The sequence below is a fragment of the Cetorhinus maximus genome, chromosome 7 (genome assembly GCF_964194155.1).
Source record: "Cetorhinus maximus chromosome 7, sCetMax3.hap1.1, whole genome shotgun sequence".
Classification (NCBI taxonomy): Eukaryota; Metazoa; Chordata; class Chondrichthyes; order Lamniformes; family Cetorhinidae; genus Cetorhinus; species Cetorhinus maximus.
Window position 1 is genome coordinate 38,955,370 of NC_135885.1, and position 26,768 is coordinate 38,982,137.

General features: G+C 44.2%; 1 protein-coding gene across 1 annotated transcript in view; it reads right to left on the minus strand.

Annotated features, from left to right (window-relative positions):
* The window catches only part of wdr95 (WD40 repeat domain 95), a 197,381-nt gene that overhangs the window by 107,781 nt on the left and 62,832 nt on the right, over positions 1 to 26,768 (minus strand). The window contains exons 5-10 of the mRNA XM_078546126.1: positions 14,327 to 14,392; positions 9,060 to 9,290; positions 7,123 to 7,205; positions 6,929 to 7,021; positions 6,272 to 6,317; positions 3,517 to 3,563 (exon numbers count right to left, since the gene is read on the minus strand). Coding sequence (XP_078402252.1) covers positions 3,517 to 3,563; positions 6,272 to 6,317; positions 6,929 to 7,021; positions 7,123 to 7,205; positions 9,060 to 9,290; positions 14,327 to 14,392 — 566 coding nt within the window. The remainder of the gene's footprint in view (positions 1 to 3,516; positions 3,564 to 6,271; positions 6,318 to 6,928; positions 7,022 to 7,122; positions 7,206 to 9,059; positions 9,291 to 14,326; positions 14,393 to 26,768) is intronic.

Genomic DNA, 26,768 nt, shown 5'->3' on the forward strand with positions numbered 1-26,768 from the left:
GTAGCGCCCTCCATCAACTGATGAATCAGTACTCCTCCATGTTGAACACCATTTGGAAGAAGCACTGAGGGTGACAAGGGCACAGAATGTACTCTGGGTGGGAGACTTCAATGTCCATTGGGCAGAATTTTCTGCCTGTTGGGCGGGTGGTGTGGGAGCAGGCTCGGACCCGATCAGCGCCCCGGATTGGGTCTGCGCTGCCATTTTAAGTGGGCAGGCCAATTAAGGCCCGCCTAGTATGACGTGCATCTGTAAGCACTGTGCGCTCCCTGTGCGGGTGGAAGGGGGTGGTGGGGGAGGGGGGGGGGGGGGGTTGTTGCCTGAGTCAGGAGAGCATGCGCACGAAAGAACGCAGAATTCTCTCTGAAGCACAGAGGTGCCTCAGGGAGATAAGTTTTAAGGTTAAACAGTTTAATAAAGTGGTGAAAACATTTTTATGACATGTCCCCTCATGTGAAACTGTCACATGAGCTGGGATTTGTGCGTTAATTCTAATAAAAATTTTTGGGAAAATTTAAAATCATTCATCAAACCTCATCCTGCCCATGGATGAGGTTCCATGAAAAATGCAACGGCTGCCTGGGCTCTTCGCCTGCCCGCCAACCTGAAGGTTGGATGGGCAGCTCAGAAAATTGTTTAAGTGGCTTTTTAAATGGCTTTAATAGGTCTTTGACAGTTCGGAGGGCGGAGTCAGCTGAGCGCCCGCCAAACTGAAAATCTAAATGACGCGCGATGACTTCAGGACACACACTTGATGTCACCGCGTGTCATTTTACGCCTCTGCGAGCGGGCCCCACCCCCACTCACCAAGCCAAGAATTCTGCACCAAGAGTGGCTCGGTAGCACCAATACTGACCGAGCTGGCCGAGTCCTAAAGGACATAGCTGCTAGACTGGGTCTACAGCAGGTGGTAAGGGAACCAATAAGAGGGAAAAACATACTTGACCTCATCCTCACCAACTTGCCTGCTGCAGATAATTCTATCTATGACAGTATTGGTAGGAGTGACCACTACACAGTACTTGTGGAGACGAAGTCCCATCTTCACATTGATACTCTCCATCGTGTTGTGTGGCACTACCACCGTGCTAAATGGGACTGATTTCGAACAGATCTAGCAACTCAAGGCTGGGCATCCATGAGACACTGTGGGCCATCAGCATCAGCAGAATTGTACTCAACCACAATCTGTAACCTCATGGCCTGGCATATCCCCCACTCTACCATTACCACCAAGCCAGGGGATCAACTCTGATTCAATGAAGAGTGCAGGAGGGCATGCCAGGAGCAGCACCAGGCATTCCTAAAATTGAGGTGTCAACCTGGTGAAGCTACAATACAGGACTACTTGCATGCCAAACAGCACAAGCAGCAAGTGATTGACAGGGCTAAGCGATTCCATAACCAATGGATCAGATCTAAGCTCTGCAGTCCTGCCACATCCAGCCGTGAATGGTAGTGGATAATTAATCAACTCACTGGAGGAAGGAGCTCCATAAATATCCCCATCTTCAACCATGGAAGAGTCATGCACATCAGTGCAAAAGATAAGACTGAAGCATTCACAGCAATCTTCAGCCATCTCAGCCTCCTCCAGAGGTCCCCAGCATCACAGATGCCAGTCTTCAGCCAATTCAGTTTACTCCACGTGATATCATGAAAAGGCTGAAGGCACTGGATACTGCAAAGGCTATGGGCCCTGACAATATTCCAGCAATAGTGCTGAAGATTTGTGCTCCTGAACTTGCCACTGAAATTGTTCCAGTACAGCTACGATATTGGCATCCATCTGGCTATGTGGAAAATTGCCCAGGTATGTCCTGTGCACAAAAAGCAGGATAAATTCAATCCCACCAATTACCACCCCATCAGTCTACTCTCAATCATCAGTAAAGTGATGGAAGGGATCATCAACAGTGCTATCAGCTGGCACTTGCTTAGCAATAACCTGCTCACTGACGCTCAGTTTGGGTTCTTCTGGGGGCGTTAAGCTCCTGACCTCATTACAGCCTTGGTTTAAACATGGACAAAAGAGCTGAACTCCAGAGGCAAGGTGAGAATGACTGCCCTTGACATCAAGGCAGCATTTGACCGAGTGTGGCATCAGGAGCCCTAGCAAAACTGGAGTCAATGGGAATCAGGGGGAAAACTCTCTGCTGGTTGGGGTCATAACTAGACTAAGATGGTTGTTGTTATTGGAGGTCAGTCATCTCAGTTCCAGGACATCACTGCATGAGTTCCTCAGCTCAACCATCTTCAGCTGCATCATCAATGACCTTCCTTCCATAGTAAGGTCAGAAGTGGGGATGTTTGCACAATGTTCAGCACCATACGCAACTCTTCAGATACTGAAGCAGTCCATGTCCAAATGCAGCAAGACCTGGACAATATCCAGGCTTATACTGACAAATGGCAAGTAACATTCATGCCACAGAAGTTCCAGGCAATGATCATCTCCAACAAAAGAGAATCTAACCATCACCCCTTGATATTCAACAGCACTACCTTTGCTGAATCGTCAACTATCAACATCCTGGCGGTTACCATTGACCAAAAACTGAACCGGACTAGCCATATAAATACTGTGGCTACAATAGCAGGTCAGAGGCTAGGAATCCTGCAATGAGTAACACACCTCCTGACTCCCCAAAGGCTGACCACCATCTACAAAGCACAAGTCCGGAGTGCGATGGAATACTCTCCACTTGCCTGGATGAGTGCAGCTTCAACAACACTCAAGAAGCTCATCACCATCCAGGACAAAGCAGCCTGATTGATTGGCACCCCATCCACAAACATTCACTTCCTCCACAATCGACGAAGAGTGGCAGGAGTGTATACTATCTCCAAGATGCACTGAAGAAACTCACCGAGTCACCTTGGACAGCACCTTCCAAACCCACGACCATTACCCATCTAAAGAGCAAAGGCAGCAGACACATGGGAACACCACCACCTCGAAGTTCCCCTCCAAGCCACTCACCATCCTGACTTGGAAATATATCATTGTTCCTTCACTATCACTGGGTCAAAATCCTGGAACTCCTTATCTAACAGCACTGCGGGTGTGCCTCCAGCAGTGGTTCAAGAAGCAGCTCACCACCACCTTCTCAAGGGCAGTTAGGGATGGGCAATAAATGTGGTCTAGCCAGCGATGCCCACATACCATATATGAATAAAAAAAACATCATTCTCATAGCATCTCACTTGAACTTGAAAAAAGCAAATAAATATGGGTTAACTCATCAACAAACAAGTTTTGGATCTGAGATCTTCCTGCCCATATGACAGTACTCCAGTAAGTCATGCATTTGTGATCAATGATCAGGATTTGTTACCACCAATTTATTTATTCCCACTGTTTCATGATTTTTAAGGTACGAGACTTGGAAAAACTGTTCACATGAATTAAAATCAAACAAAAGAGTTTTAATCTCACGTCATTATCATTTCAGAGAACAGAAACATTCAGAGATTTTTCCATTTTATCATTGTATTTTGGCATATTATACAAACCTCAAAGTCTCTCCTACAGATGACAGAAGTAAAATATTTACACAGCCCTGCAATGAGAAGAATTTTCAAATTTACAACAATGGAACTGTCATGTTCACAGCATCCAACAATAGAGAAGTATAGTCTTGGTTGCAATGTACAAAAAGAATATTAACAACCGTGCTGCATGTGGAGACCAAAGCAATTCCTTCCCCTTACATCCTGAGATTTTCCTCATGGGTTAACCCCAATCAGCTACTGTACCTTTGACAGAAGATCAGTAAAATCCCTGCTTATGTGCTTATCTGAGGTTTCTGCCAATCTTCTATCAAAATTAATCAAGGTGTACAATTGCCTAAGATTTCCTCAGGGTCTCCACAGTCAGTACAGAACTATAATCACTGTGGTATTGAGGCTAGGAATGAGCAATTTTTCAAAGGCGTGTGATTTTTGCAGAGCTATCTTGCAGTTATGCTACAATATTAAATATTTCAGCTCCAGGGCCAGAAGTGATTTTATCATTAATCAGTGAGTGTGAGAAGGAAGAGTGTAGAAAAGGAAATTAGTTCTAACTGCTGCTGCAGTCATAACTATTGTCTAACAGGATCTTATTTCTGCCACACTAACTGCTGCAGAGTTTTTCTTATCTGCCCTCCTCTTTGCGATGTTTACTGATTCAAGGGCATGGATTCAAGAGCAATGCCAGCCCTCTGGCAACTAAAATGACTACACTGACTGTGCCTCAAAATATATATGTTTTAAAATATAGATGCTACAAATTCAACAAAAAAAGCGTAATTTGAAGTCAAACATATTTAAAGCACACTGTTGTTGTGCTGTGCATTTTGAACCAAATCCTATTACTCTCAAGGTAAGATTGGCTCCAAATATTTGGTACAATGATACCAATTCCAAGATTTTATAGAAAAGATGGGGAAGAATATGGTCCTTTTCTGCAGCTTGTGTGAATGTACATGGTGCTAACATACAAGCCCCATAGGAAACACATTAATGTTGAAGGCATGAACTAGACTCGCATCTATTTATGCCTGATTCTACTGCTTTTGTATAATGTACTCATTACAACACCAATCTTTGCTTTTCTAGTTTTCTGCTACTGTTGCTAATGAATCTAAATCAAATTTGATTTTTATTTTGTTCCTTCACAGGGATTCCTTCATGGCCAGTCCAGCATTTATTGTCCATCCCTAATTGCCCTTGAGGTAGTGATGTTGAGCTGTCTTTTTGAATTGCTGCAATCCATGGGATGTAGGTATACTCACAGTGTTGTTAGGGAGAGAGTTCCAGTATTTTGACCCAGTGACAGTGAAGGAACTGCAATGTATTTCCAAGTCAGGATGGCGTGTGGCTTGGAGGAGAACTTGCAGGTGATGGTGTTCCAATGCACCTGCTGCCCTTGTCCTTCTAAATGATAGGTCTTGGAAGATGCCGTTGAAGGAGCCTTGGGCGAGTTGCTGCAGTACATCTTGTAAATGGTGCACACTGCTGCCACTGTGCGTCGGTTGCAGAGGGACTGAATGTTTGTGGAAGGGATGCCAATCAAGCAGGTTGCTTTGTCCTGGATGCTGTTGAGCTTTTTGACTGTTGGAGGAGCTGCACTCTCCACTGGTTGGAGTCATACCTAGCACAAAGGAAGATGGTTGTGGTTTTTGGGGGTCAGTCATCTCAGCTCCAGGATCACTGCAGGAGTTCCTCAGGGTAGTGTCCTCAGCCCAACCATCTTCAGCTGCTTCATCAATGACCTTCCTTCCATCATAAGGTCAGGATTCGGGATGTTCGCTGATCATTGCACAATATTCAGCACCATTCACGACTCCTCAAATACTGAAGCAGTCCATGTTCAAATGCAGAAAGACCTGGACAATATCCAGGCTTGGGCTGATAAGTGGCAAGTAACATTTGTGCCACACAAGTTCCAGGCAATGACCATCTCCAACAAGAGAGAATCTAACCATCGCCCCTTGATGTTCAATGGCATTACTATCACTGAATTCCCCACTATTAACATCCTGGAGGTTACCATTGATCAGAAACTGAACTGGACTAGCCATATAAATACTGTAGCTACAAGAGCAGGTCAGAGGCTAGGAATCCTGCGATGAATAACTCACCTCCTGACTCCCCAAAGCCTGTCCACCATCTACAAGGCACAAGTCAGGAGTGTGATGGAATACTCCCCACTTGCCTGGATGAATGCAGCTCCCACAACATTCAAGAAGCTTGACACTGTCCAGGACAAAGCAGCCCGCTTGATTGGCACCACATCCACAAACATTCACTCCCTCCGCCACCGATGCACAGTGGCAACAGTGTGTACCATTTACAAAATGTACTGCAGGAACTCACCAAGTCTCCTTTGACAGCACCTTCCAAACCGACAACCACTACCATCTAGAAGGACAAGGGCAGCAGATAGATGGGAACACCACCACCTGGAAGTTCCCCTCTAAGCCACTCACCATGCTGACTTGGAAATATATCGCAGTTCCTTCATTGATGCTGGGTCAAAATGCTGGAACTCCCTTCCTAACAGCACTGTGGGTATACCTACGCCACATGGACTGCAGCGATTCAAGAAGGCAGCTCACCACCACCTTCTCAAGGACAATTAGGGATGGGCAGTAAATGCTGGCCCAGCCAGCAAAGCGCACATCCCATGAATGAATTTTAAAAAAGCTACAGGTGCATTCAGGACTGGCTGCAGTGTAGAACTGTACTATAAATGCAGCATCACTTTCTCATATAGTGACCTCACCTGGTCATCTCCATACAGAATCATGCAGTCATCTTCACCTGTGGAACTGGAGGATGAAAGAAGTTAAATTCATTCCATAGCATGATGGCCTCTCATCACCCTTCACAGATATTTGGACCACTTTGCAACAAAAAAGAGATCTTAATGCTATTTTGGTTCAATAATACTGCCAGCAGCCCTGACAGCTTTCATGCATTCATTTTTTTTTAATAAGTGAAAACACAATGAAATATTTATTGGTTAATTTTACAAGCTCTCTAATAATATTGGAGGCAGAATATTGGAATAACCTAAGGAACGGCTGAACGCTATGATTTATTGGGAAGGCTGTTGGCTTTGTACCATAGAAACACACGAACAAGGAGGAGTAGGCCATTCAGCCCCTTGAGCCTGGTCTGCCATTTAATAAGATCATGGCTGATCCAAAAGTAACCTGAAATCTGCATCCCAACTACCGCCCATAACCTATGCTTACCAAGAATCAATCTACCTCTGCCTTAAAAATATCAATGACTTAGGATGGCCTTTCGCACTCATTTGAATGTTGTAATTTTGTAAAAAGTAAAAAAAGCACAAGCAGCATATGATTTAGATGTTTACAAAATAATTCAAAAAGATCATGCACAAAGAAGTCCCTCACCAGTTGATATTTCTTACCAGTAGTCGAGCTGTAGTGGTCCGGTTTCCAAACCAGTGATCTGACAATATGGCTCCAAGGTAGAGAGCTCATAAATCTGAATTTCCCGATCTCTAAATTGAAAAAAAGTTAAAGAAATACAAAATCAGGTTTTGAAATGCCTCAGGTCTCTTCATGTGACATACAAAATAAACCTGACAGAAAGCACCCATACCCAGTACTTAGGATGAACTTGTTATATTGAGACATGATGGTGAAGTCAGTTATCCATTTTGGCTTTCGGCCAGGAGGCCTCTCCTAAAAAGTAAAAGTGGTGGAGTTATCGTTATTGTTGCAGCTTGTATTGAGCAACTTTTACTTTAATAAACACAATAAAGTCTCACACATACAGATGATGCAATGGCATGGTGTGTGAATACTTGTGATTGACTGTCGCCTCAACACAGGCCAAATATACAGAAGTTGAGAATTATTCTCAATTTTCCCATCCTCTTATCAAAGTGATTTATGATGCGGTGCAGCTATATTGACACCATCAGATCCTTGGGTATCACACCTAAATGGGCAAAGTTTGTCATGTGTGGCTTAGTGCCACATCACACAGTGCATTTACCCATTGACTATCGCTATACCTATACCTATCACTATATTTACTGAATATTTAAACTTGTCTGACTCTCTCAACAGACCAATTAGTTCATTCAGTGCATAGTGAAATCGCAGTATCCTGAGGGTCCCAGGTTTGATCTATAATAAGAAAGGGAGATAAGTCAAGCTTATTTGTCTTGCTCACTATCTTTTGTGAATGTCATGCATATTGGATAGGATTGGGTTCAGTACTGATATTTCCATTCAAGTACTCTGAATGTCTAGAGCCTGGATTTTAACTATCAGTGGGAAACTGTACTGGTAAGTTAATTTCTTGCCCAATAATAATGACGGAAACTGGATGTATGCACAATTAAAAGTGCCCAGGCTACCCTTCCTGGATGCTGACACCACCAAAGCCCTGAGTAATAGCCATTCCTTCAGTCCCACAAAGAAAGTTTTAAGCCTTCCCTACCTCAGGCTCCCCAACTTCTCAATCCCAAGGCCTTTCTGAAAACCCCCAGGATTTGTCCCCTCCCTTATTGATCCTGAGTCAATCTTACACCTATCTAATGTTGGTAGGTAAACTCTGGGAGCGTGCAATTTTCCAGCGCTTTTTAAATGTCTGCGGTACTTTAAAACCGCAATTGTGGTTTGAAATTTGTTTGCCAATATTCTCCAGACAGTCATAGGAAGTGTCTGATCAATGGTAGCCACAGCAGGGCAGCAGAGTTTGGGGAAGTTATGGAAAACTTCCGGCAGCCTGGCAGCACAACCCAAAGATGTCCTGTTTCCTCACGATTTTGACTTCTGTGGGACCAAACAACCAAGTGACGAAGAGTTCCCCATAATTATGAGACCCCAATATCAAGGTCAGGTGGGGGGGCAGCTGCTCGTAAGGTAAATTGTTGGTGGGACTTGTGATCTTAGAGAATGGGGGCCCAGGGCAGTGGGCAGAGGAGTGAGATTCGAACTGGGACACCCATTCTGTGCATCAAAATAACCCCACAACTGTATTTTGGCCCATACAGTTGAGCGGTTTCAAAAAAAGAAGTGTGCTGAAAAACACTCAACAATACTTGAAAAAAAGTGAGCAAGAACTTCACAAAACGAGTGGGTCGAGTCTGGAATGCACTGCCTGAAAGAATGGTGGGGGCGGGTTCAATCGAGGCATTCAAGAGGGCAACAGATGATTATTTGAATAGAAACAATGTGCAAGGGTACAGGAAAAAAGCAGGAGAATGGCACCAAGTCATACTCATTTGGAAAGTTGGTGCAGATACAATGGGTTGAATGGCTTCCTTCTGCACCGTAACAATCCTGTGATGCTGCTGGTTAGATCCATCTCTGTGCATTACACCCATGAACATGGATAAGGGGACACAGAATATAACTGAACTGAAATCAGAGACCCAAATTTTGTTTATCTTAGCAATTGCATAAATATTTTAAAACTTCTACTGATGACACATAGATTTCAAATAGAACCATTTGACCAATTTCCATGAGTTCAATGATTGGAAAACATTATTCGTTCTTGTTCATTTTTACAAACATACATACAAAGAGTCTCTTGCGTCGTTTCAGTTTTAGCTCAGCTGACCAGAAGGAAATAGTTCCATCCTCTCGCATCATGATGAAGGGGTCATCAGGCGTGAAGTAAATGCGCAGCATCTGCTCCGCATGAGAGAGCTCCCGGATAGTTGCAGGAAGGGAGAATGAGATATGTTTTGATCGTGTATAGGACTCTTCAGCCTCCTTGTACTTCAGTTGCATGTAGGTACAGAATTCATCCTGTCAAAGAAATCATTACTTGTAACGGGATATAGGAACTATTGAAGGACACAGAAAGGGAGAAACAGATGAGAGACAGGAATGTGATCAAAAAGTTTGAGATCAGAGAAAGAATGAGAATTAGATCAAAAGGGAGATACATCAGCAAGGTATCGGTGAGACAGAATTAGAATCTGGTTCAATGTGGATACTATAAATACTGTATTTTCACTGGCAATCCATTTGCTGATGATCAACTAACTAGCTAATAAATACTAATCAGTTCTGCATTTTGTATCAATTGTGATAAAATCATAGCTTGAAAGTTCCATGAAATTAATATCCATTTTTTTCTTCACAGAATCAGAATGGTTACAGCACAGGAGGAGGCCAGACAGCCTGTCTTTTCTGTGCCAACTCTCTGCAACAGCGATTCCCCTAGTGCCAATCCCCTATCTTTTCCCTGTGGCCCCACAAATTTTGCTTCATGCTTTTCTTAGTCAATGGATTACCATACATTGTGAAGGTGCATATAATCACTAGTTACTCTGGTTAGGCAAAGAGAAGTTGACTGGAGATCATGATAGTCTCTGATCACTTTCCTGTCAGTAACACATTCGTAAGATATCGGGCGGAATTTAATGCCCTGCTCTGTGGCAAGTTTTGGTGGTGGAGAGGCATTTAATTGGGTGGGAAGGTGGCAGTTGTGGGCCCCACAGCCTTCCAGCCTCTACCCTGATTTTTTTTTTTATTCATTCACGGGATGTGGGCTTCGCTGGCTGGGCCAGCATTTATTGCCCATCCCTAGTTGCCCTTGAGAAGGTGGTGGTGAGCTGCCTTCTTGAACTGCTGCAGTCCATGTGGTGTAGGTACACCCACAGTGCTGTTAGGAAGGGATTTCCAGGATTTTGACCCAGTGATAGTGAAGGAACGGCGATATATTTCCAAGTCAGGATGGTGAGTGACTTGGAGGAGAACTTCCAGGTGGTGGTGTTCCCATGTGTCTGCTGCCCTTGTCTTTCTAGCTGGTAGTGGTCATGGGTTTGGAAGGTGCTGTCGAAGGAGGCTTGGTGAATTCCTGCAGTGCATCTTGTAGATGGTACACACTGCTGCTGCTGTGCGTCGGTGGTGGAGGGATTGAATGTTTGTGGATGTGGTGCCAATCAAGCGGACTGCTTTATCCTGGACGGTGTCCAGCTTCTTCAGTGTTGTTGGAGTTGCACTCATCCAGGCAAGTGGGGATTATTCCATCACACTCCTGACTTATGCCTTGTAGATGGTGGACAGGCTTTGGGGAGACAGGAGACAAGTTATTCATCGCAGGATTCCTAGCCTCTGACCTGCTCTTGTAGCCACAGTATTTATCTAGCTAGTCCAGTTCAGTTTCTGGTCAATGGTAACTCCAAGGATGTTGACAGTGGGGGAATTCAGTGATGGTAATGCCATTGAACATCAAGGGGCGATGGTTAGATTCTCTCTTGTTGGAGAAGGTCATTGCCTGGAACTTGTGTGGCACGAATGTTACTTGCCACTTATCAGCCAAAGCCTGGATATTGTCCAGGTCTTGCTGCATTCGGACATGGACTGCTTCAGTATCTGAGGAGTTGCAAATGGTGCTGAACATTGTGCAATCATCAGCGAACATCCCCACTTCTGGCCTTACAATGGAAGGTCATTGATGAAGTATGTGAGGATGGTTGGGCCTAGGACACTACCCTGAGGAACTCCTGCAGTGATGTCCTGGAACTGGGATGACTGACCTCCAACAACCACAACCATTTTCCGTTGTGCTAAGTATGATTCCAACCAGTGGAGAGTTTTCCCTCTGATTCCCATTGACTTCACTTTTGCTAGGGCTTGATGCCACACTCGGTCAAATGCTGTCAAGGGCAGTTACTCCAACCTCACCTTGGGAGTTCAGCTGTATTGTCCATGTTTGAACCAAGGCTGTAATGAGGTCAGGAGCTGAGTGGCCCTGGCGGAACCCAAACTGGGCATCAGTGAGCAGATTATTGCTAAGCAAGTGCCGCTTGATAGCATTGTTGATGACCCCTTCCATTACTTTACTGATAATGGAGAGTGGACTGATGGGACTGTAATTGGCTGGGTTTGATTTGTCCTGCTTTTTGTGTACAGGACATACCTGGGCAATTTTCCACATAGCTGGGTAGATGCCAGTATTGTACCTGTACTGGAACAGTTTGGCTAGGAGCGCAGCAAGTTCTGGAGCACAAGTCTTCAGTGCTATTGCTGGAATGTTGTCAGGGCCCATTGCCTTTGCAGTATCCAGTGCCTTCAGCCTGGATTAAGGCTTGTGCACTGCCTTCCTGCCAATTGAGACCCTGATGGGGGCAATTACAGCCAACTTAAGGACCTCAGATGACCAACTCTGGTATTCACCTAGCAGTGGGCAAGGGACTTGTCACATTGGAAGCCCTGTCAGGTTGCTTGCAGGCTTTCAGGGGGTCCCTCAGTCAAAGGCAGTCAGTGCCTGATCATGAAACCTGGCTTTGAGAACGGGGGCAGGCAAGGGTGGGACCCTTGGTGACCACCAAAAGCCATTCCCCACCCACCCTTGCTGCCAAATCTGTTCTGCCCTTCTCCCACGGCCCCCACCCCATGATGCCCCTCCTGCCATCACTTCCTCCCAGATGGGGGAAAGAGTCTTGACCTTAAACAATTATTGCTGCTTCCAGCGTAAAATGGCTGCAGGACTTTTTGAGTGGGCGGGCTACCTGTAAGGCGGGGAGTGGGGTGCTATGGTATATGGCACTCTACAATCTGGTCCTTGGGCACCAAATCAATTTGTTGCATTGATATGCATTCTGATGCCATAGTTGCTCTCATGCTGGAGTCTTTCACCTTTGACACTTGCACGTGCACTAGAGTTAGACAATGCAATCAAATATCTCTAAACAATTTCCAGATTACAAGCATTTACAAGGGGGGGCTTTTGGATCAAAATCATACTGTGCAATGTTAGTAATAAATGTTAACATGTTTGTAAGAAATTCCTCTGACCACTATTATAACCCATTTATAAATTTCAAAATGGTTACTGGCATTTCACAGCACAAGCTGAGCACATGGCGTGGGATTTTACGCTGGCGGGATTTTACTGTCCTGTCGAAGTCAATGGGCTTTTAAACAACTCGCCGTATTTTACGGCCCTGCTCCTGCCACAACGGGACCGTAAAAGTTTGCCCGTCGTTCTGCAGCTTGGCTGTTATTATCCAGCTCCATGCTTTACAGAAGGGAGCAGCGTGCAATGTAAAAGCAAAATACTGCAGGTGCTGGAAACCTGAAATAAAAAAAACGCTGGAATACTCAGCAGGTCTGGCAGCATCCTTGGAGAGAGCTAATGTTTCGAGTCAAATATGACTTGAGTTCTGAAGAAGAGTCACACGCAGCTCGATGTTAACAGTATGCAGTAATGGCCTTGAAGAACACAGCAGCATAGATGAAAGAAGCATTCTCGTGATAATGGACTGGAATTGAGGGATGGGAACATAAGATTTTGCAGCCTGTGCTGATTAAATTATTTACAAAATACATCTTATAGTGGATGCTATTAAAAAAAAAATCTACAAATGGCAAAGAATTATGAGCTTTTGCTTTGTGTTAGTTAATATTATTTTGTTTTAAAATAAATAACCTTTTCTCTTCTTAATTTATTTCTAACACCTGCCCTTTTCCTGAATGTCCAACTAATTTACAGCTTCAAGCAGCTTAATGATGTTCTTCCCCTGATGTGAATTCAGCCAAGTTCTGAATATGAGGGTGGGGAAAGGAGAAGATATGCAGGTTTAATGGAGTTAGACAACAAATACTGATGGAACAACCAGAAATCATAGAACATTTACAACGCAGAGAAGGCCATTCAGCCCATCATGTCTACGCCCAGCCGATGAAGAGCTACCCAGCCTAACCCCACCTTCCTGCACTAGGTCTGTAGCCCTAAAGGCCATGGCTTATCAAGTAGACATCCAAGTACTTTTTAGATATGGGGAGTTTCTGCCTCCGACACCTTGTCAGGCAGTGAATTGCAGGCCTTACCACCCTCTAGTGAAAAAAATGTTTCCTCACCTCTTCTCTAACCCTTCCACCAATTACTTTAAATCTATGCCTGCTGGTTTCTGACTCCTCTGCTATGGTAATTCCTACTTATTCTACCTAGGCCCCTGATAATTTTATACCCCTCAATGAATTAACCCCTCAGCTTCCACTGTGCCAAGGAAAACAGCTCCAGCCCATCCAATCTTTCCTCACAGCTAAAATTTCCCAGCGCTGGAAACTGGGTGAACTGATTCAGGAAACTTACCATGCTGATGGTGTAAGAAGCTGATTCACCTCATGAAATAGTTATTACCTGGATGGTTTAGGTGATCATGCAATTTTAACTCTGCGTGTTTATTTAGGTCTCTCACAGTTGGCTTCAGTGATACTTCTTGCAGCTAGTTGCTTTGGTGACGATGGCATCTAAAATTCTTTTGGATCACACTAGCTGCTCTCTGCTGTAGCTTCTCCAATGTGCCTATGTGCTTTTGTGTCAGCCATGGTTTAGTCAGTAGCACCTTTGAGTCAGAAGGTTCAAGTCCCACTCCAGGACTAGAGCACAACAATCCAGGCTGATGCTGGAGTGGAATACTGAGGGAGTGCTGCGCTGTCAGAGGTGCCATCTTTTGGATGAGCCATTAAACCGAGGCCCCATATGCCTCTGTGGTGGATGTAAAGGATTCCATGGCACTAAGAAGAGCCAGGGAGTTATGGCTAATGTCCTCATCAATATTTATACCTCATCAATATTTATACCTCAATCAACATCAAAACATCAGATGAGCAATACCATATTAAAGTTAACCATTGCTCTTTTTAACTTTGACTTTTAAAATGGTCATTCAGGGAATAGCTTCAAGGTTCAAGAGGGCTTTATCTGGCGAAGTCTTTCTTTCCTGTGAGGGACTGAACTACTGACGTTCTCAAATGTGCAAGGTCAGTTTCAACATTGTAAAATAGCAAGTATGTTAACAAGCCAGCAGTCACAGCATTGCACATACCCAATCAACCTGACCATTTGCAGAATAATCAATCTTTCTGAAGAGTTCTTCAATTTGGTCATGATGCTAGAATGAAGAAAAGAACAGTGAAATGTGTTAAACTAGAAACTATAAACAGCACTGACATCACCTTCAACCTAGGTCAAAAGTAAAATAAGATCGTAAGAAACGCCAAGAATAAGAAAGGCTTTTTTAGTTTATTGAAGGTCAGCTCTAAATACCTCTCCCATTATAGCATGCAGCTTCATTCTGAACATTACCAACATTTTTATCTCCACCATACCCCCGATAAGTTACTCCAAATATTCATCCTTTTGAATTAAGAAATGCCTACTTTAAATTTACTTTGTGATGAACTCCCTTCTTAACTGGCTTCTTTCCAGATTGTGGAACTTAAGCTTCTCTGAGTTTACCTTGAACGTTTGTCTCTTTACATAATGGATCACACTTGCTGGCTTCCATTATTCCTTCTCCAATGTCAGTAGAAGCTTTCGTGTCAGCCATGGCTCAGTTGGTAGAACTCTCACCTTTCAGTCAGTATGAGCTGAGTTTGATTTGTGGTCCCCGCCCCCACCATAAAAGTCTGGGGGGGTGAGGCCACCTGCGCATTACTGGCTCGCTCCTCTGCTACTTAATGGCTGTCGGGCCTTTGCCTTGAGATAGGCCTTCCACCCACATTGGAGAGGGAGTCCCGCCTCAGAGAGCTGTTGGCCAAATGACCAGGAGCTCTCTCATCCCAGCAGCACCACCAGAAGTGATGGCCACTCCTGGGACTGCAGACAGTCTCCCCTGAAGAAGAGCAGCCATGGAGCCTGGACTAAGGCAAGTCCAGGGTCTCACTGGGGCCAGGTTGGCAGGCCCTCGTGAGGGGAGGTGAGGGGAGTAGGGTCGGGGGGGAGGGGAACTGATGGGGACAGGGTGTCCAAGGAGGCACCACCAACACCATCCCCCACCCCCATTAGTGGGGCCAGCCTAGGCACTTACGCCAGCCTTCCCCTGCCACAGGAAAATCGCAGCGATGGAAAAAGAGCCCTTAGGTGGCAATTAATTGGACAGGCAGGGGACGGGTATGGTGATGGGGGCAGCACCAGGGACAAGGCACCCAATTTTGTGCCCCCCACCCTCTTCCAACAAAATTCGAAGTGGATTTGAGTCCCCCTCCAGGACATGAGCACAAAACTCAAGACTGACACTGCAGTGCAGTACTGAGGGTGTACTGCACTGTCAGAGGTGCCATCTTTCAGCTGAGACTTTAAATAAGGGCCCAGTGTGCCCCCGCGGGCAAATGTAATAAAAAATTACATGGAACTATTTCAAAGTGAAGCAGGAGTGTTATCCCTGGCGTCTTAGTCAATATTTATCCCTCAATCAACATTATTTGGTTATTATCACGCTACTGTTTGTGGCAGCTTGCTGTGCACAAATTAGCTGCCACATTTCTTATGTTACAACAGTGACTCCATTCCAAACGTACCTCGCTGGCCATAAAGTGCTTTTGGCTGTCTGGCTGTTGCGAAAGACACTATATAAATGCAATTTTTTGTGGCATGGTGACCAGAATTGAACTGAGCATTAACCCATGTATTGAAAAGCCATTACAAATGTGAAGATTAGCATCATACTTACAGTTTAGGGGTAATTTTACTTGCCAGTAAACTCTATTTGGTTTACCTCTCAGAGTCATTGGAATCATTAATTAATGAGATCTGCCTGTCATTTTGCTGTTTGGATTGTGAGGAGGCTTTCCAGCTTTTATTTTGGTTGGGAGACACCTAGAGTACTGTGCACAGCTCTGGGGCCTGATGTTAACTGTGTGTGCGCGTGTGTGATGGATTTTGATCTCGCCCGTTTTCCATACTACCAAAAGGAGAAAAGCGCGAAAACGATTTACAAGAATGGTACCAGAACTGGGAGATTACAAATATTGGGAAAGATTGAACAGGTGGGGACTTCCTTATCTTCAGAAAAGATAAGACTTAGAAGGAAGTAGATGTGGAGAGCAAGTCTCCATTTGTGGGAGAATCCATAACTATGAGCCATAAATACAATTATTGACAATAAATCTTAAAGGGAAATCAGAATTTTTTTTCCCTCAGACATTGGTTAAATTCACTACTACAGCAAGTGGTTCAGGCTTAGATCCTTTCAAAAGGAAACTAAATGAGTATACGAGAGCAAAGGGAATAGAAATATATACTGCATGGCTGAGAAGAGGAGTTGGAATGAGAGGAGGCCCAAGTAAACTATAATCATCAATGCAGACTAATTGAGCTGAATGGTCTGCATTTCTGCATTGTACATTCTGTGTAAATGTTCATTTAAATTTCACCCAAATTCCTATTTTTCAGTCCCTGCACATATCCAAAGCTGCAGCTGGATCTATGAATAATTGTTATAACGAGATGATCACAGAAAGTTGTGAACAATTAGCACATTAAACTACACCTAAAGCAGAGCTGACAGGCTGCAATGTCAATACAGCCATTCATTTTCCATCTTCTAGGTACTGTTGCACCGTAGATAAGGGCAAAATATGAACAAAATACCAGCAATCACAAATTGCTTTGTTTTAAATTCTATGATCTTTAATTTTTTTAAAATAAATATGCAATAGCCCTGATGTTAACTGAAGATGAGAATCGGGTGAATGGGAGCTGGAGAAAGTGAAACGTGTGTGACATCGCCAGCAGGAGACCTGTATGATTTTAACTCAAGGGCTTCTATTGACGTGGTTGATAGACTGCAGACCCATTTTCTCTGTGCAGTTTCTTCCCGAGGCCCACATAGAGCAGGAAAGCGACTCAAAGTGAGGCTGCATTTCCTTCTGGGAGAGCAGCCTTGTTTATCACTCCAGGGTACCATCCTCCTCGGTCAGCATGAAAAGGAGCAGAGAAAGGTCTCAGGCAGATTGCACTGACCATTACAATAACTGGTTGCACCACCCTGGCTCCACATGTCCGTGTAATAGATAGCACAGTTCTACATCTAGCTCTCTACTAACTTGGAGCTTGTGACGATACCTAGGGCAAGCAAATATGTTTGGTGACATCTCGGTTGCTGATCAACGTGGAGTGCTTTTCTGCACAACCTGCATGAAATGCTGTGATTGCAATCCTTCTGAAGAACCATTCTTATCATTGTATGGACTTAGCCATCACAGCCCTCTGGGAGTTGGGAGACTCTATATGTGTTGGTCCTCTGGTACATGCACTTCTTTCTGTAGATATACATGTGAACTTACTGGTGGGTTGGCACAGAACAACTCTGCTATAGCGTGACCTGTTGGTGTCCCTCCAAAACTCCTACAGCTTTTCCTGTAAACTGAGATTATTGGGCCAGCAGCAGAACACTAAACACAGTGCCCATTGGTAGCAGATAAAAAGGGTCACCGATGATTTAAAAATCCATCACTCCAATCATTTTACAGGGCCCTTTAGATAAATTTCTCTGTGCTGTTGATGCCTTAGCAACCAGGGGGACACAGTTCATAAGAGGGTTAGAGGGGTCATTTAGCCTTCTGTCCACGCAGCTATTAGGAAATAGAGTGCAGGATGAAATGTTGTTGTCCCTTCCACTTTTAATACTAGACCAAAGCTCTTTTTTTCCTCTCCCAGAAATATGCACAAATCGCAGAGTAGATGGAGATCTAAAGTAGCAGATCTCTGCCCAATGTTCCATTTGGCTTTGCCTATTAATGTTTCTTAGCAGGTGCAAATGCTGTAAAATTAAATAATTGTTAAAATAGTTTGGGTCAAACTGTTTAGGCTATACATGAGTTGAGAAATGACAATCCACGATTGCTCAATAAAGTCCGTTTCAATAATTCATTTTAACCTGTGATTTTAGTCTCTCTTAGACACCGCAGCCAAGTACATATGAAGTGGAAAGCCTTTCCTAATGATGGTTCACAACGACAGAAGTTATCCCAATTTGACTTTTAGACTCGGGTGGAAAACTTGCCATCAGGATGGATTCTTGGCGGAAATAGTTAATGATGGTATTTCTTTACAGAACATTGACAGGTACATTAAATAGCACATTGGCAAGTTTCAGCCCCATCAAATGGGAGCAACTGGACCAAGTGAGTAATTGGTCATTGGAACATGTATTTTGTATGTGTTATAGTTCAGAAGGATGTGGTGTCACTGTGTGATGGGTTTTACATCCTTTCCAGTGAACGGTGGATCAGAGCAGGAACTAATAATTAAATTCTTCTGCTTGGGTCCACTCTATGTTACATGGAATGTACAGCAGTGAAACAGGTCACTTGGCCCAACCAGTCTATGTAATGTTTTTGTACCACCCAACTCCCCTCCTATCCTCGCTCATCTAATTCTATCAATATAACCCTCTATTCCCATTGCCCTCACATACTTATCCATCTTCCCCTTAAATGCATCTGTACTATTTGCTTTAACCACTCCTTGTAATAGCGAATTCCACATTCTCACCACTCTTCTGAATTCCCTACCTGATTTCTTGGTGACTATTTTATATTGATGGCCTTTAGCTTTGCTCCTCCCAACAGCTGAAACCACGCTCTGTGTCTATTCTATTAAAACCTTTCATAATGTTAAAGACCTCAATTATAACCTAATTAGGGGGAAATAAAGGGATACAGTATAGGGATACAACAAGAGTTTATTGAAGGGAATCAATACTTAAAAAGTCAAGCAGGCAAAACCTGTCTGCATAAGCAGTTAACAGTTAAAGGTCAGGTTGGACAGAGAGAAATCTAAACCTGCACATTCTCAGGGCTTGCGAGCATCAGCAAGGCCACACTGGACGAAGAAGAATGTAAATATGATAGATTGGGAGTTTTGGGAGTCAGACTGGAGCCTTAGGTTGGAAAACAACTAAGATTGAGCCTGTTTACAGCAGATAGGGAAAGAACAGATGGTCTTGGGAGGGTCTCTGCCGGGGTGAAGGCAGGCACAGATGATGTAACCTTTGTGACCAGAGATTTGTCTGCTTAACACAAACCTATATGTTGACGAGATCGGAATCTGGAGGATGTTCTTGTACGTGACCAATAAGGTATAAATATGTTGAACACTTGTAGCTTAGCAGAGTACTGTCTCAAGCTGCATTGAGATGGTGCCCTCTTTGCAATTGCTCGAATAAACGATCGTAACCTGTACCTGAGTCTCCTGTGGTCCGTTCATCAAAGACACTACAACAATTTAGCACTGCGAGCAGGGTACTTGGACCGGCTCCTCGGGACGGCTCTGCAAACTGGGTGAGTATATTCATTTACCACCCGTAGTTAGTGCAGTAAGCCTACCCAAGAACAGTCCGGGTCAAGTATCAAAGAATCAGGAGGAGGGCTCAGGACAGGAGATAGGAGGCGCCAGGGGTAATAGGCGGAGCCGTGCAGGCGGGCTAGTGGGGCCAAAGCAGCGCAGGGAGGCCAGACCCCAGTTGAGAGGAGGCAGAGCCGTGCTGGCGTGGTTACGGTTTCAAATATAACCATAACTGAAGCCGCGCAGGGAGGCCAGACCCCAGTGAAACCGATACATACCTCAGATAATTAAGTTGTTAGGACCGTGCGAACATATTGCGCAGAGATAGATGAAAAAATAGGAATCAAATACCATCAGGGAAACAAAATAGCACTATGGAACTCAACTGGGGAACCGCGGACTCCATTAGGAGGTTCATAGCGGAACAACAGACAAAAATAATCACTAAAATGCAAGAGGGGTGGAATCCACAGGGAACCCCCGGAGAACAAAAACAGTGGTGGTTAGAGCAAAAAAAGGATAAGGAAAAGAAAGGGGTGATGGTTATTATCACACTGTACCTACAGAAAGGTTAATACTAAATTCCAGTCGATTGAGAGAGAAACAAAGTCAGATCCAGGACAGATCAGAACAGTGGCGGCAGCAGCAGCCTGCAGTGACACTGATCAAGAGGGGGAAAGCTCCGAAGGAGAAACCTATGAAGGAGCTGAGGCAGTTCCACCCTCATATGAACCAACCTCCCCACTGTGCCCATTGAATCCCATGGCCCCTATCGCAATAACCGTTAGGAAAAGTAAAGTCAGGAAAGGTGAATTGAAAACCGAAGGGAGAAAGGGGGCTGAGGAATAGGGGGAGGATGAAGAGATTGAGAGGATTACTGAGAAAGTTAAGCACGTGCCATTCAGCCCGGGGGAGAAACAGGTTTTGCTTAAAGAACTGCTAACACTTAAAACTTGGCATAGCAACCCAGACTTTTGGACCAAACTGCGGGAAATGCAAGATTTCCATGCAATGCACCCCCTTGATAATCACATACTGGTGAAGGCTAAATGCCCAGGGGATATCTGGGGAAGATTACCTCTGCAGTCTAGGAGTGGAGACTGGGCGAAACCTGAGGACGTCCCAGATCGGGAGAAGGCGACAGCCCTGCACAGGGAGTTTGAGAGGGCAGTCAAGGAAGCCTTGGGGGAGGGAGAAACGAATTGGGGGTGTATAATGTCCCGTGCAGGATGTCGAGATTTTCCTGAAAATGTGGAAGGATGATTAGGACCCGAAAGATCCGCTGCTCAATTTTCTATAACTTAAAAAAGTGAATTGATCTAAGTTACAAGAGCTGCTTGTGCTGGAGAGAGAGAGAAAGAGAGAAAAGGGGCTTACGCCTAGGGGAGTTAATAAGCACTGACAGGCAGGGGAAATGTGAGCTTTCGTCAGTTTGGTGGTCCCTATAGGTGGAGCCTTCAAGATCCCTTTATTTCCCCCACTGCTACTTGAAGTTTCGTTTAGAATATGAGAGTTCTAAGTTGTTAAGGATACAGGAATATAAATATATACCTGGAAATATATGTTTGTTTGTGTGCAAGGAAGCATTCATTTGTGAGCTTGAATGTGCTTCTTCCGTAAATTGTCATTTGTGTGTGTAGTTCAGCTTTAGGGTTGAAATCCCCATGTTGGATTAAAGGAAAAGTATACTAAAACATTCCAAAGTTTTGGGTATAAGGTTTGCGTTGAGATTTCTGGCAAAAATCGTAATTTAAGGGTAATGTAAAGATAAAACAGGGCTTGCCTTTGTTTGAGATGAACCAACCCTTGTACCACCCCCTTGCAGACTAGTAGGGAATAACCCTCATCATCAGCTTCCAAGCTAATTGGGATTAATACATACGAGTTAGTATTCTAAAATTCTGAAAGAAAAAAAACTACTTGAAATTCAGAAGGATTCTAGGAAAACCAAAAGACATAAATACAAGGTCTAGGTGGTTCCAGTGGATAAAAAGGGCTTTCTTATGAAGAGATGAATTAAATATTAAAGGAAATCTGCTTTCCAAAAGCACTGGAATTTGAATTTGGGACAATCTTGAGATGTAAAGTGCAGTGTAATTTAACAGGTTATTTTGAATAACGAGGATGCTATCTAAGATAAAGAATGTGTCGATAAACAGACGGAAATTATAACTTGGATACAAATCATTACACATGAAAAAGAGATTGTTTTAATTTTGATAGTGTAAATTACAGTTCTTACAAAGTTTAAAAATTTGAGGTTTGGTTCTTGATAAAGTTCTCAAAAGGGAATTTTCATTTTAAAAGGTTTGACAACAATTGGCACTAATTCAAATGCTGCAAGCTTTTGTATTTGTAAGTCTGTTCCCAAAATATGAAGCTAAGCTAAAAACCTTGACAAAGTTTGGCAGAAATCCAATTTTTGGCCGAGTTAATGAATCTGGGATAATTTTAAAAGAAACGGGTCAGACACAATTTAGTGAGTTACTTTTGAGACAATAAAATGTTTGAGAAGAAGATGAAGAAGCAAAACATGTCAATACTTGATTTCTGTTTTTAAAACTGTTATAAGAATATTTTATTTATTTTAAAGTCTCTCCAGGCAACCTGAACAAGATAAGATGGTCGCTGTTGCATGTGTAAAATGGTATGAGGCAAGTAGGAGAATGAGTTAGGGAAAGAGGACACAATATACAAACTTTTTAAGGGAAGTGAATTTGATAATCTGGCCATCAACTGAGACATTGGAAATGCACAGGGGGAGATAAGCAAAGATCTAGAGACAGAGATCCTCGTTGACAATAGAGAAACTGAACTCAAGCGAATCTTAGGATGATCATGGTCAGGGAAAAAAAAACTTAGAGGTAAAACTATGTGGAATCTGTAGTTCAGGAATTGAAATGTAAGGAGAAATAATACTTAACAACAATTTACTACAAGATGTATATAGGTAAAGGGAAAGCTGGAAAAGGCTAAATAGATGTATTACTGATTGTATTAATGTGCCTGCGAGCTACAAAAAGTAAGGCCACAGGATTAACACTATGATGACAGACAGTTAAGCAGCTCCCAGAGAGAACCGTCACTGGAATGAAGATACTGAGCCATTGAAAGATAGGATAAGAAGGTGCAATGTAGAGTTGTGTTGGCAGTTTAAGGAATTGAGGTCCAATGTGGGACAGCAGCAGGAGACAGTAGACGGGAAGGAGTGGAGGGTGCCCATCCAAATGGATTCAGATCAGGGAACTCATTTCACAGGAAGAGTCATCAAAGACATTTAAATATAAACAGAAATTCCACATTCCCTACCAGCCACAGAGCTCGGGGATGGTGGAAAGGATGAACTGAACTTTAAAAAAAAAACATCAATCACAAAAGCAATTCAAGAGACAGGGAACAGCCCAGTATTCTGATGCGCCTTAGGGCTACCCCAAGCAGAACCACCAGGTTCACCCCATTTGAAATAATGACAAGGAGAGCAATGCAGTTACCCGAGGGAATCATAGTAGTAGTGGGAGATGTAGGACCACTAAAAGGAAGGATGCGAGACTATGTGAGGGAAATAAGTAAGCAATTGCATGAGTTAAGGAAGGAAGTCAGAGACTGACAGGTGATTAAGGATATGGAAACAGGCAAATCCAAAGAGCAACAATGGACCATACGAGGTAATTATGACAGGTGATACATGCATACTTGTAGATATGAGAACGGGAAGTAAATGGAGGCATTACACACAGTTAAAGATACATGACAATTGACCAAGTGGTAACCCGGAGAACAGGAGCCGATGTTAATGTCTCCACAGATCTATGATCCTGGTCGTGGGTGTATCAGTACTGGCAACAAGGTCGGGAATCATCACTGCTCATCCCGCACCACAGGACAGCACGGACAGTGCCGAATGCGTCACGCAATGGGGAATGATAAATGTAACTGTAGGAGAACAAGTGCTTTCGAACTGTAGTAAGGGTTTGCTTCAGATCGAGCATGGGAGGTTCGCCCAAAAGAGAAAATTAGTACCACTAACCCAGCCACCTCCCACGCCTACTTCCACAATCCGAGTAGAGATAATTGAAGCCTCTCAAACCACACCGACTGACCCACCTTGTCCGGTCATGTACCCAGGGCCGACAAACGGTCTCGTATTGATCAATAAAAATAAAGTTTTATATGATAATGTACACCATGAGCTGGTACCCGTAGTCTTGAATATATCCGGGAATATATATCGCCCCAGTGATGCCCGACCCACACCCAAGCACTTTATACAGCTCTGACAAGCCAGTTGATGGCTGAAGCAGTCCAGTTTAACGGCGGGATGCGATCAGGCCCAGAGGGGGACCGAGCTAAGCACAGCCTGATAAATGATGCTGCCATGTTATTCAATACAGGGACATCAATAGTTAATTCCATTGACCTAGCAACTGTAGATCAGATGGTCCGTACCCTGAGCTTTAAGCTTAAGGAGATTTTAGGGTGGGGACAGGGGATCCAGGATACCCAATTAGATACAGACCAGGACGTGACACGGTTAATTCAAAGCCTGGCTACCGTGCTCGAAAGTCATGCGGGGACTATCAATAAACTAATTGAAATAGGATAAAATATTTCAGACGAAGCGAGCAGAAATTATGTCTGCAGCACCTATGGATCTTGGGCATTGGAACAAGCCCGAGAAAATTTAAGACAGATTAATGAAGGGGTAGTCCCTTTAAGGGTAACTAATGAGCATTTATTGAATCTCTCACGACACAAGAATCATGACTTGACCGGTTGCCAGCTCAGAGGTTTGACACGCGTATATAGAATGAATGTTGAATGTATAGCGAATAGTAATATGCTAATAGGCATTGTATTAGTAATACCTGTCACACCTATATCAACACCCGGCAGGACATTATATAGAGTAGAAAATATTGGGGTTATACGGGGGATTGGATTACTACATTAAGTATCATGATATTCTGCCATACGCAGTAGACATAGAAGGAAATATAGTTAGCACCACATTAGAGGGGTGTAGCATAGAAGCCGCCGCAGTAGTATGTGCACATCCGATATACGAGATGGAGGAAGCGAAGTGTGGATTTAAAGCAGCCGCAAACTGTGCAATGAAAACTATATGGGCTGCAAAAGAACCGACCCATGTTGCATATACAGGGAATGGGAGATATTGTATCACCACGTGGCAGGAAAGAATCCAGTATGGGGGTAACCAGATATGCCCCATTCACAATCATTCGGTGTGCCTACACCCACAGGTGCCAGCAAGCTTGGGGAAGGTGGAACCGGTTGAAATATACAAGAGAGGAACGACTACTATTCAGGTTAAGGAAAACCTTAAGGATACCCTGACACAGTATTTGAACCAGTTCTCCTATGAAATTCCCCTATTGTCAGAGCATCTCACAGCGATTCTGGGACAGGCTCAGCAGATATACAGAACTTACTACACACTGCAGCAACAGGTTAGAGCCTTAAAGACGGATATTGAACAAATAGATTCTTCCACGCGGTGGGAGGACCTGTAGAACTCTGGTTCAAACATACAGATACACCCCTGGATTCAGATTATTTCCCATGCCTTAGTTATACTTCAACTGATATTGATTATGCATCTAACATACTTGATTCATCGCACCCGGAGGTCACAAAAAAAGGTGGCGTTGGGGGGGTTTTAGTAGGTGGAGTAGGAATCTGGTAAGCCAGAGGTTCGGATTAATGGACCAGATGATACAGATGGTTTGACCAGTACCCGTACCCTTTACATGCCAAAGCTGGATGACTGGCCAGCATCAATGGGTTGGGGGGGGGGGGGGGGGGGGGTGCGTAAGGCGGGGGGGTGGGCAGACAACCCCACTGTAGTTGGCTGCCTTGGGCTAAGCCAAGGGCCAAAAGGGGGGGCTGTTAGGGGGAAATAAAGGGACACAGTATAGGGATACAGTAAGAACTTATTGAAGGGAATCAATACTTAAAATGTCAGGCAGGCAAGACCTGTCTGCGTAAGCAGTTAACAGTTAAAGGTCAGGTTGGACAGAGAGAAATCTAAACCTGCACATTCTCAGGGCTTGCGAGAATTAGCAAGGCCATATTGGACGAAGAAGAATGTAAATATGATAGATTGGGAGTTTTGGGAGTCAGACTGGAGCCTTAGGTTGGAAAACAACTAAGATTGAGCCTGTTTACAGCAGATAGGGAAAGAACAGAAGGTCTTGGGAGGGTCTCTGCCGGGGTGAAGGCAGGCACAGATGATGTAACCTTTGTGACCAGAGATTTGTCTGCTTAACGTAAACCTATATGTTGAAGAGATCGGAATCTGGAGGATGTTCTTGTACGTGACCAATAAGGTATAAATATGTTGAACACTTGTAGCTTAGCAGAGTACTGTCTCAAGCTGCATTGAGATGGTGCCCTCCTTGCAATTGCTCGAATAAACGATTGTAACCTGTACCTGAGTCTCCTGTGGTCTGTTCATCAAAGACACTACAACAGGTTACCCCCCATCCCACCCCCTGTCCGATAGCCTTCACTTTTCAAGTTGGAACATCCAAGCAGAGGAGTGGTTGAAGATCTGTTACTCCAGCTTTGCAGCCACTTTGCACTGGGAGGAACTTTCCCATAATTCCATTAAGTGCAGCAGTGGGCAGGTAAAATGGAGTCCTACCCTCTGGCGAAAATGGCGGGTTTTCATGCTGTATCTTCCCGAGCCTGCCTCATTATATATATTCACCCTGGCAAAACACGCTGTTTCCACGGCAGGCAGGCTCTCATTCACCCACTCGCCATGACACCGCTGTTGCATCATGCCGCCAGCTTTAAAAGGCAGCCACCAGCAAAGTGCTCATCACCACCAGCTCACCACTGCTGCCTGGGAGACATGGCCAGCAAAAGGCAAAAAGAGTGCAGCCCCCCGCTTTAACAACGGGTCCCTCGAGCGACTGCTGGATGCCGTGGAGGCCCGCCAGGATGTGCTCTACCCCCACTCTGGCCACAGGATGGGCAGCAATGTCAACTACCTGGCTTGGGAGGCGGTGGCAGCGGTGGTCAGCCCGAACATCCTGCAGAGGAGGACAGCCATCCAGTGCCGCAAAAGGATGAATGATATCCTTCATTCCACCAGAGTAAGTCACTCTTTTCACCACTCCCAGTCACACACTCACAAACCCATCACACACCCACAGGGCCCTCACTCACTGCCA